This window comes from Photinus pyralis, unplaced genomic scaffold (genome assembly GCF_008802855.1).
Source record: "Photinus pyralis isolate 1611_PpyrPB1 unplaced genomic scaffold, Ppyr1.3 Ppyr1.4_LG8, whole genome shotgun sequence".
Taxonomy (NCBI): Eukaryota; Metazoa; Arthropoda; class Insecta; order Coleoptera; family Lampyridae; genus Photinus; species Photinus pyralis.
Window position 1 is genome coordinate 36,194,796 of NW_022170819.1, and position 12,442 is coordinate 36,207,237.

The 12,442-nt window shown below is 37.8% G+C and overlaps 1 protein-coding gene across 1 annotated transcript; it reads left to right on the plus strand.

Annotated features, from left to right (window-relative positions):
* Positions 1–6,547: 6,547 nt before the first annotated feature.
* Positions 6,548–11,766, plus strand: LOC116178420 (cytochrome P450 9e2-like). Its single transcript, XM_031497907.1, has 5 exons — positions 6,548–6,859; positions 10,105–10,268; positions 10,321–10,652; positions 10,701–11,154; positions 11,205–11,766. Exons 1-5 carry the CDS (start codon positions 6,657–6,659, stop codon positions 11,648–11,650), a joined length of 1,599 nt encoding a protein of 532 aa, XP_031353767.1. The 5' UTR covers positions 6,548–6,656; the 3' UTR covers positions 11,651–11,766.
* Positions 11,767–12,442: the final 676 nt, after the last annotated feature.

Here is a 12,442-nt window from a genome sequence, read left to right on the forward strand (position 1 = left end):
CCTTGATTCAAACCCAGATCAAAACCTTCGGCATTTGGTGATCATTCCTTGTGTAATCTTTTCTCTCCGAAGAAAAAGTCATTTTTATTACGATTGATTAATATAGTTCGTTCTAACTTAAACTAAATCATTTTAGAAGTTGAACGTTGCATCCAATTCCATAGATATACGAATGCTCAATTTAATATATTTAATAACGGAAGCTTGATAGATTGTCGAATCAATTTGTTTTCTGGAAAATATATTTCTGTAGATAAAATGAATCTAACAAGAATGACAATACGTTCGGTGATTTATTGAAGTATTTTTCGTGTCCAGATGGGTGTGTTATTTCTCGAATTGATTACTTAAAGTAGTCACTTTGAAATTCAACCTTTTATATGTTCAGAATAATAAATATGAAAGTGAATTAGGTTTCGGCGGATATTGAGCATCTACCTTGACGTGGTAAAATATTTGGGTGATATATATATATATATAAGTAAGTAAATGTGATAGGACGACATCAATCAATTACGCAGCACCCCGTGAGTATTGCTGTTTCTGCACAGGGAGCCACAAGGCTCTTATTTTGCAATATTACGAAATTGAAAGTTATTGGTGCCTCACTTTTCATATATCATTCCACCACCTCGTTGTAAAAACACTGACTGCATCCTTTCTTCACTCTTATTAAATGTTTTATGACAGCTTTCTAAAAAAAGGAGACAGCAAATTTTCCCAGAGTAGATTCAATTAAAAAACTTGACAATCACCATAATAGGGACTACCCGGATGAATTTAATAGACTGAAGTAGTCCACTTCTTTTGGCCCTTCTCGAAAGATTTATATCGCCGAAGTTTAAGCCTACGAACTTAACTTGATTAAACAAGAAATTGGTGCCTGCACCGCCATATTCTTATACTTACAATTGATTTTACCATAAGCTCGACTACCTACAGACAGAATTTTAATAAACGCGAATCCCATTATCCAAATAGTAACTAAAAGAGATAATTACATTTCAAGTAAGGGAGGTTTGGTTTTATTAAATTTTTCTTTCCGCATCGCCGTAGAGATTATACTGAAGGAAATACGATTTAAGAGAGAAACGTTTCAATTATAAAAGTCTGCGGTAGCTGAGACTTTAAAAGAACGCTAATTATTTTGCAAGAATGTGTTTATTAACGAAGACTGCCTTTATGTGACCGCGCCAATTCATTACGCCTTTTTATTTCTTCTAATTATGCGCCCTTTTGTTAAAAAGAAATATACTTTGTCTTTTTAATTCACGCCTTAAGACGTTCTAAAACGAATGTATTTTAATGGCATAATGGTCGAATAATTACAAAGTATACAATTAAACGAAAAAGGACTAAGAATTTCAATTACAAGGTGGATCGTACTCGTGCTCCGCTTAACATCAGAGGTAGGCATTTTCCATGTCAAAATACTATAGAACCAAAAGAATATTTGGGTTGATTTTACAGAAAATATCAGATACTGCTTTTTGATTGAGCACAAAATAAGATTGAGGCCTGGATTGAGGAAAGTCGTTGAACAGCATTTGTGGAACCACCAAAATTGTTCTCATTTCATCCCCTCTACGACTTGCACCCAATTATTTAAAAAACCACTACATTCATTTCGCCTTATCCTGTCTTTTTAAAGGGACACCTCTGCCTCACACCCTTTCAAGTTCCATCCAATCCGTTCTGTTGCTGAATGGTGATAAGCCTTATATTCTTACAGGTTACCCCTTTTTAATTTTAACTGTCCATCAATCTTTCCCACAGAACACAGTCAATGCCTTTACGAGATGAACGAAACCGAAACGCAGATTCGTTCCTTTTTCCAGAAATCTTTCGTCTATTATTGTTGTTCCACATCCAATCGAATCTCTTGTTCCCCTCCCTCTTCTAAATCCGAACTGCATTTCTTTCACATTTTCTTCCATTATCCTTCTGTTTAACAAGCTCAACAATCTTTTCGCCGCATGTCCTACCAGGCTGATTGTTCTATGTTTACCACACTTCTCTGTTCCTGTGTTTTTAGCCAGTGCCATCATCTGAGTCTTCAGGAAATTTTCAGACCATTCCCGATTCATATATAGAGGTGTTAATTCCTTCATTCCTTCTTTCTGAGGGTACGTTAATATTTCTACTGGAATTTCATCTATTCCCCGTAGCTTTAGCTTTACCTGATCTCATATCGTTCATTACCCTTTCCACTTTGGTAAGTATAATGCGGGCTCCTATATTGTCAGGACAGTCCAGCAGCTTTGGTTTTTCATTGGTTTTATACCATACCATACCATTTGGAAGTGCTTTCCAAATTGCTCGTAATTTTTAAGACATTATAGAAATGTTTCGTACGGCGCTTCCATGGTTTGTGAGTTTCTAGTCTATAACTTTTGATTGAGAAGTCTGATCGAAAAAGTACGAATTGTTTTGGATTCTACGCACCAAAATTAATAAGAAAAAGTGTTTTCCCGAGAAATTTTGGTGCAGTCGATTTTTGGTAAAAAACGAAGGTTATACACTGCCTTTTTTTGAGCCCCGAAAAAAAAATTGTCTTAGATCGACCCGGAAAAAAATTTTCTTATAGAATGTGGCCTGTAGAATCCATAATTTCAAACAGTTCCAAGATTGGGCTACTAGTTCAAAAGTTACAGCCCTTTGAATTTTTTTCGAAATTGGTTTCTAGTCTATAACTTTTGATTGAGAAGTCTGATCGAAAAAGTACGAATTGATTTGGATTCTACGCACCCAAATTAATAAGAAAAAGTGTTTTCCCGAGAAATTTTGGTGCAGTCGATTTTTGGTAAAAAAGGAAGGTTATACACTGCCTTTTTTTGAGCCCCGAAAAAAAAATTGTCTCAGATCGACCCGGAAAAAAAATTTTCTTATAGAATGTGGCCTGTAGAATCCATAATTTCAAACAGTTCCAAGATTGGGCTACTAGTTCAAAAGTTACAGCCCTTTGAATTTTTTTTCGAAATTCGATTCTAGTCTATACCTTTTGATTGAGAAGTCTGATCGAAAAAGTATGAATTGATTTGGATTCTACGCACCTAGGGAATGCAATACCGGGATCCCGCAGCTTTTTTGCGGGATTAATCCCGCACATAAATGGAGCGGGATCCCGCGGGATTTGCGGGACTGAGGAATTTGTCGACCAAGGGAACGACTCTGTTTGCTTTGTTAATGAAACGCATAACGGAGAAATTATTTTTAAAATAATTGTTAAACCTTTTTCGTTAAAAATGTACTATGATTTTTGAGGCACCTTGAGTTCACCATTTTGTGCTTTACAGGTAATTTTTTTGAGTTTCAAGTTAGGCTGAAGGTACTTTTTTTTGAATAGGTACTTATTGTGATAATTAGCGATTTATTTTAATACAGAAGTTTACCGCACAAAATTGCTTAGGTATTAATTGCCAATTTATTTAAAATTTTGCGGGATCCCGCAAATACCGGGATCCCGCAGGATTAACATCTAACGATCCCGCAAATACCGGGATTGAGATTTTGCTGCTGGATTGCATTCCCTAGTTGCGTAGATCCTGTAGGCTATGAAATCGATAGATTTTGGCGGTTTAGCGTCGGAGCTTACGATTTGAACAGGAAGGGTGGTCCAAGAATGCGCGTGTTCGATAACGAAAATGATATTCTGAGATGTAGCGAGGGTAGTTGAGAAAGACGTTCAATTTTGGGAGTTTTTAAAAATATGATGTTGTGGGAATGGTAGAATCATGTAGTTGTAGTAGAAAAGAATTGGGAGAAAATAAAGAACCGAAAAGTATTCCGAATAAATCAATATGGAAGAACCATTCGCGAAGAGGAATACTTTAAAGGGAAGAGCAAAAGGCGGTATATTAACAGGGGTAAACAATGGATAACGGAATGGGGGGAGGAAACGAAAGCGGAGGAAGGAATACAGATCAGGCGAGTAGAAGTGTAGGGAAAAAAATTAGAGTGATACTAGAGGTATACAACAGAGAAAGAATGAAAGAGGCTAAAAATAAAATTTACAAGTACATCTTGCGCAGGGAAGCGCATTTTTTAACACCCCTACGCCCCAATCGATCTTTGTGAGTAACATCTTCCGACACTCCGTTCCCGACACATTCGCACTTACAGTTTTTACCCTACCATTAGATATGCCTAGACCTTTGTGAGTACTCTTCCCCGATTTTCCATTCTCGAGATATTCACACTGCAAGTTTTGACATGACTAATGAGTATGTTTCTTCCATACGTCCCAATAGCTCTTTGTGAGTACCCTATTTCGACAATCCGCTCTTTAGATATAAGGAAATTATATCCGATTACGATAAGGGGTCGAGGAGGAGGACTGTGTTTGGTAGAAATAAATTCTTTTCATTGAGACCAGGATACCCCCCCCCTCCCCATATTTTGATGAGGTGTAAAAAAGGACGGTAGTTAATATAAAACAGTCCCTTTTTTGAGACCTTTAATTAGAAATCCATGAAAGATAAAATTAACTTTTACCCCCCCCCCCCTATCTCCTCCGCCCAGTGATCTCTACAAGAAGTCGCGCAGGAAAGTTATAGTTTGTAGTAAGTAATTCATTTCCAGAAGACCTGCCATTAGAACACCATGAAGGGCAGAACGTCTGTTTACCTCTGCCCACCCCAGTTTTAGTAGACACCACTAAAGACATGTGTATGCAAAGACTGAGACCAATTGGTTGTGGCATGCACTTTTAACTTTCAAAAACAGCATCTCAGGAAATAAATTCGTGAATGGGGGGCTAAAAACAGCGAAATTTGATGCCCGTCAGTCACACCTTCAAGGTATAGGCTACATAAAATAAAAAAGAAGATAAGAAGATCAAGAAATGAAAATACGCAAAGAAGAAGGGAGAAACAATTATGGACAAGGGACATGGAGGAAGTGTATAGGTGGAGACTAGAGGAATAAGGAAAATAACTCGAAGGGAATACAGAAGAAATAGGTAAATGAAGAGGAGGGAATAGACTAAAGAAAGGAGTGGCAGAACAAAGAGTGAACAGAAGACAGATATAGATAAAAAGAAATGATGGAGAAAGAAATAAGAGGGAAAATAGAGGAGAAAGGGGCGAAAAAGCAGAAAAAAACGTAAAGAAAAAAGATGGAAAAACAGAAAGAATACAAATCATGAAAATAAAAACATAAAAGGAAAAGTTGATAAACAAAGGAAAAAAGAAAAATAAAACAAGCCGGAGGGAAATACAATTAGAAGAGGAAATCTAGGAGCAATTAAAAAACTAAAGAAAGGGAATGCGATGGGGAGAGACAAGATAGGTGATGAGGCAAAAAATGATAAATCTACTAAACAAGGTACGAAAAGGAGGAGGTTTTCCCGAAGAATGGGAGAAACGGGTAATAGTGCCGATCTTCAAAAGAGGGAACAATGATTGTGTGGGAAATTGTAGAGGAATTACTATAATTACGGCGTATAGAATATATGCAATGATCTTGAGCGGAAGTCAAGAAAGAGAAATGGAAGAGAAGAGGATGTTTAAGAAAAGACGGGAAGGTGCTCGCATTTTTCATGGACTTGAAGGCCGCGTTTGACAGAGTGGAAAAAGAAAAAGTATGGAAGATGATGGAAAAATTTACAAGAAGTTGAAGGGAAGAATCAAGGAACTTATATTGAGAAACGAGATTGAGGGTACGAATAGAATGGAAGGAGTCTCAAGGGTTTTGGACATGTAATGGCTCACTGAGCGCAACCTCAACTTAAGGAACATAAAATGGAAATGGAAAGAATGGAAGAAATAAAAGAAATTAAACATTTAGGGTACCAAACTCGCAGATTTAAAAATTAAGAAAAAAGGGGGTGGTGACGATGAGACAGGTGTGGGGAATGGGATAGAGGGGGTATAAGAATGATTATAAAATAAGAAAGTACCTGTTCGACGCAATGGTGAGAGGAGTGCTCATGTAAGGAACGGCGATATGGGGTGAGGGGGGATGGAAGGAGCTGGATGGAATACAAAGAAGGTGGGGAGGTGGGTTAAACGGGATGGCACAAAATTGTATATTAGAGGAACTAAAATGGAAAAGAAGAGGATGCCGCCGGGGCGCAGGGCGGTAAGATTCGATAGAAGGAGCGATAGAGAAGGCGATTTGGTGAAAGGATTCTAGACGAGGATGGACGCAAAAGGAATATGGGAAGAACTAAGAGGAAATATTACGAAAGTAGGATAAAATACAATAACAGAGTGTGAAGATAGAGAGCGCACGGGTAGCAGTTATAAAGACCTAATTTAATTAGCTCGGTCAAGGTATGGGATTCGTTTCATTGCAAAAATTGATCTTAACCTTCACATCACGAAAAATGATGTTGCATAAAAATTCAGTAATTAGGTAATGAACCAAGACCTTTTTCCCAAAGTGTCTACTGTACATGCATTGAGGCATCTAAAGGAACTTACTCTGCAATTATATAATCACTCTTCAAATGGTAATGATAGGTAACAGTAACGTAACTGCCAAAATTAGCATCATTCAAACATCGGTCACGTTTCGAGTACCCCAAGGACAAATTACTTTTTATTTTGTATTTATTTTAACTCGACTAGTTGCTACGTAGATAATAACTATCTCAAGTGGTATTGAACGTAATTGAAATTGAGAGTGCTAGTGGAAACAAGTTACTTGCCGTCATGTTGTGGTTACTCCTCGTATTTGGACTTATAATTGCCATATTTCTTTTTATAACACTAAAACAGTTTCGATATTGGTCATCCAAGGGAGTGAAGCAAAGTTCAATTTTCCAACTATGGGTGGATAACATCAAAATCATTTTTCAGCTGGTTTCACCGGCTGAACATACGGTGGAGTTGAATAAGAGATTTAGTTCCGAAAGGTAATTTTTCGATTTTACTTACAATGAAAATTGTGATGTCATTTAATGCAAATGGATGTTGAGGATGTGCAAAAATGAAACGCGACACCCCTGCGGAAATGTTCAGGTTTGGAACAGACCAAAACAATTTTGATTTTGTAATATTATGCATGTTAAGTACCCACCAAGCCTTTTTAAGTGTGTTGTTTGTGTTACCTTTGAAATTTAACATGAATAATTTATATTTTATCCTTTACGCTTTGAAGATTTTCTGCGCAAAATCTTTAATTATGTCTACTAGTTTTTGTGTCCAAAATGAAAGTGTTTCCGCTCCATCAAAATTTGCACTGCAATAATTACAGTACGTAGTTCATGTAATAATGTTGCGCAAAACCAATGGAATCAAAGTCCGGTTACGTTATTCTTATTTGATAATTGATATTGACATAGACGCAAATGTCTATGTTAGAATCCTTTAAACATTTACAGCCTTCAGCCATTCAGCCCGATATTTAATACTCATACCCACTCGAAAAGTAACCAAAAGGCAGTCAAATGCAAGACAATGGTTACAAACTAAGCAATAAGCATTCAGTGGAGAATGTATCCAACCTTTTTGTTTGTTTGTTTGCTTCCTTTTGGAATTCGTCTCCCAAACCAATGAGATTTTCACAAAAAACGCTTGAGAAGTATTCGCACTCCTCTTCATAACATCCTCACTTCTCGAAATCGTCAAAGAAATTCTTCATGGGCCCTTTAAAATATTTCTACGAACTTCTCCTATGAATCATGGCTGCAAACCGATTAGGAATGTTCTTTCTTGAAACTACGCTTTTTAAACCTCTCTAGATATATTTTCAAAACCTCCATTGAATCACATTCAAAAACAATCCAAAAACACTCTTGAAAAGAAAGTGTTCAGTAATTTTCTTCTTTCAAAACAACCCAAAAGTTCTTCCTAGAGGTTTCTTAAAATCCCAACCTTAAACATTTCTTTACTCGCGTGATACCCTCATTGAGAACTTCTTAAGGAATCTTTTTAGGGACCTACTTCATACATGAACAATTTATTGGGAGCTTGTGTATTCTCTACGTCTTTAAATGTCTGTGGTGCCTTGTTTTCATAATGGGTTTCGGAATTTGTAGGCTCCAGTAAGTCGCGGTAATCTTAAGTTAACTAAGATGGGTTGCAATTGAATGACGTAGCTGACATAGGATGAAACGGTACTGAGATCATTCGCTTACATTGTAATAATCCAATTCCGCAAAATTCAGTAATTTTTTTAAGAATCCGCGGGGGATTATGCCGAATCCATTGAATTTTAATTACTATACGTCACTTTGAAAAAAGGCGTTAATTAAGTGAAAATAAGTGGGGTTGATCCTGGAAAGATTTGCAATTCGCTCCTTTTTGGACTACCAGAGCAATCATTATGTGCGGTTCAAACAAAATTTTGCGCAAGATTTTTTGGGATTTAGGCTGTGGGAGAGTTCACCATCATTCCCAAAAACTGCTTTGGTTTACGAATTTTTAGTAAAGAAGGATATCTGGTTGAACCTAATTGTTTTACAGTTTAAAATGGTAAGTGAATTAATTAAACGTGATTGTTTTAGAACACACAAAAGGGGATGATCGTGCAGTTAGAAAGAAGAAAAAATTTATTGTTGGGCAATAATATGTTTCCGTCGCGAGCCGAATTCGATCAAGGGCAACTCAATTAGAGGTGCCTGTGTAAAATTTCTTGCTAAAAAGGGGCTTTCATTAAATTGTTCTATACGTTCGTATTTGGAAAAGAAACACGAATAAAAGTTTGGCGTGTTGGAATGTTCATCTTTCGGTAATAATAAATTACCGCTACATTCTCCTGCTCAAAATATACACACACCTCTGAATGCTAAACAAAATTTTAATCCAACCAAAGGAATGGTATCTGACATTCAATGTAATTTGCCAATCGAAACAAACGAAACGAAACAAGATAACCAAAATCCTTTGTTTGAATTCGATTCTTATTCATAAATGTAATACAAATATGTTCAATAGTTCTAATAGATCAATTCGAGGATCAATTCCTATGAAAATTGCTTCAAACAAAATTAATATGCGAATTACTAAAAATAATCGATCGCTACTTTATACAAATCAAGAAGTTTAAAATAGCTTATAGTAGGCAATTGACGTGGGTAATGTTCTCTATCCCCTTCTTTTAAAAATATAGAAACAGGTCGCTTAGACGGTACAGTTGACTTCGTGATAAATGCGAGATTTTAGTGGAAAAATGTCCGTCCGTATTTCGAATACAAGTAAACTGGCTTCAATTTCGCGACTACCCACTCCCTCACGTTACGCTCAAATCACGTGCTTGTTTGACAAGCGCTTTTCAGATTCGCGTAGATTTTTTTTATTATTTGAAAATAAAGCGTTGCTACAAATTAAACCAACCTCCCGTTTTTAAATACAATTAAGCTTGCAGGTAACTAGCAGTTTGTCACCAATCAAATTTCAATTACACACTTTTTAACTAGGCGATCCTGTTTACATAGTTTGTTACTTAAAAAAACCTGGTCAAACTTTACAGCTACTAGATAAACTTTCACGTACGAACCGTGCCCGGGGCTCTTGAATTTAAACCACTAATTCTTCGTCAATACGCGGAATAACAATTTTTTCGCAGACAAGTAGTACGTGCTTAGTCTTTTAAAGTCCATCCTCGTGTGCTTCTTACAATCCGGTCTCAAAAATGCACACTTTGTTCTTGCTCTTATTCGAGACATACTTTTCTTCACGTTCGCTATGAAGCGGTATATGTCTAAAATTTACGAATTTTGAAAATAAAACTTTTGAAACTCTAATGCGACCACCCATTACATTTCTCATCAAACCCTACTACCTAAAATCTCTTGCGAATAAAGCGTTGGATGAAGTTACTAACACAAGGACAGTGTGAGGTAGAGATGCGACATATTCGTCGGTGGTGGAAGACTGACTACCTTCTAAAAATGGAAAGCGGACGGTATTGATCCGATGTGCCCCTGAGTGGAGATAAATTGTATCTCGCCTTCTCTCTCTTCTTGTTTGAGACTTTGTTTGTCGATTCTACTCAATTTGAATTCCTTTGTTTTACTTAGAATAAACATTGTTTTTTGTTTTCTTTTACTTTTTTTTCTTCCCTATATTTCCCTTTCATTTCATTTACATTTTTTTGAAATTATGCGAGAGAAGTTACTAGCAGAGAGATTTCAGCAATTCATTTATCACATTCTAGATTTGCCGGTTCATGCTATTACTTTCAACCTCTCTTATTGCTACGCGCCCCCGACATGATCAAACAAATCGCCATAAAAGACTTCGAAAATTTCATTGATCGCATTCAGTTTTTACGTGACGATATCGAGCCGCTGTGGACGAAGAGCATATTCCTGCTGAGAGGTAATTTATTTTTAGCTAAGTTTTTCAACTGCTATACCTTTTCTTTTTTTAGGTGACGAGTGGAAGGCCATGCGAGCAACTTTGAGTCCATCGTTTACTAGCAGCAAAATGAAGGGGATGTTCGGTTTAATTAAGGAATGTGCGGAAAACTTCGTCAAGTTTTACGAAGATAGACGATCGTCCGCTGAGAGCGTCGACGTTAAGGACGCCTTCGCCCGATACGCAAATGACGTAATAGCATCGGCCGCCTTTGGAGTGACGTGTAATTCCCTCGAGGAGCCGAATAACGAGTTTTATCTAATGGGAAAGCAGGCCACTGATCTGAGTGGATTTTGGAAGAATATATCGATCATTTTCGTTTCTTTTTTTCCAAAACTTGCCAAGGTATACACGCTTTTCTGACTGTACAGACTGAGTGTCTTTCACTTTTAGCCATTGGGATTACGACTGCTTCCGGCAAAGTGCGACAGGTTCTTTCGTAAGGTTATGAAGGAAAACATGGAGGATCGAGAACGGAACGGGATCATCAGACCGGATATGATTCATTTGCTGATGGAAGCGAGAAAGGGCAAGCTAAAACATGACGAAGGTCGAGAAGTCAACACGGGTTTTGCGACAATTGAGGAGTCGGCAATTGGCAAAGAAGAAAAGTTACAAAACTTGCACTTAACAGATGAAATTATTACCGCTCAAGCACTCATTTTCTTTTTTGCCGGTTTCGACTCGTCTTCCACGTTAATGTCGTTTCTTTCGTATGAGCTCGCTGTCAATCCTGACATACAGAAGCGTCTTCACAGGGAGGTGGATGATACCTTGGAGCAGTGCAACGGATCTGTAACCTACGAAGCGCTGTTCAAAATGAAATACTTGGATATGGTGGTATCAGGTGCGCACTTCGATTTATTTTCACTTGATTATTAATTGGTGAATTTGCAGAAACGTTGCGGAAATGGCCTACGATAACTGCAATTGATCGACTTTGTGTAAAACCTTACACTATAGTACCCACAAAGGATGGGGAGGAACCTGTACATCTCGAAGAGGGAGATTTAGTATGGTTCCCGATGTACGCCTTGCACAGAGACCCCAAGTATTATCCCGAGCCGGAGCGATTCGATCCCGAGCGATTTAGCGACGAGAACAAGTCAAAGATCGTACCGTACTCGTATTTTCCCTTTGGAGTCGGACCTCGCAGCTGCATAGGCAACAGGTTTGCGTTACTCGAAACGAAGTTGCTGTTCTTCATCCTTTTGTCTAAATTTGAGCTTACTGTTGTCGAAAAAACCGATATACCTCTACCTCTGTGTAAGAAACAGTTTAGTTTGGCTGCGTCCAATGGAATTTGGGTCGGGTTCCATTCTAGAAGAAAAGAGCTGGATTGACAATGATTATGCTGCTTCTTTTGGTGTGGTCTTTACGAAAAAACCTGCGTCACAGTATTAACATTAAGTAGTATTAGCATCATGCACTTAAACCAAATAAATGTTTATGTAGACAATTAGGTGTTTTATTAAGCGGCAAAGCAAAGCAATGCAAGAGTTATAGGGGAGTCGATGTGGTCCGTCCGTCCGTGCCCGGTTCAGACTTTGCGCAGTTAACATATATACCACATGTAACAAGCCAATTGAAAATGGGTCAAATCCAATGACCCCGTAGGGTCACGCTTCTCTGTCTCTGCCAAACGCTTGAACCTATTCGGTTGAAACTTTGCGGCTCCGTTAACTTAGCACCACCATTTCAAATTTCTGACTAAAGACAGATTGCGCTAGAATCTCTATGGCCACTTTGAGTTCAGCTAGCGCCATTATAGATTTTGCAGAAAAGCCTTTGACTTTCGGGGGGTGCTATGTTAACGCTAGCACCACCATTGCGTCCGATCATTTCCAAAAGCAAGCGCTGTGTTCATCGAACCTAGCGCCAGCTAGCACCACAAATTTTAGAGCTAGCACCACCATTTTGACTTTTCATGTAAAATTTTGACGTTTTGTGTTCTGCTGACCTAGCGCCACAATATTAGAGCTTCCATCACCCTCCAATAGTGTGTGTGTGGGGGGGGGGCACCACCATTTTGTCTTTTCGGGTAAAAATTTTATGTATTCTGTTTTGTAGACCTAGCGCTCAAGAAAACATAGCGCAATTATAGATTTTGCAAAGAGCCTTTAACTTTTGGGGGT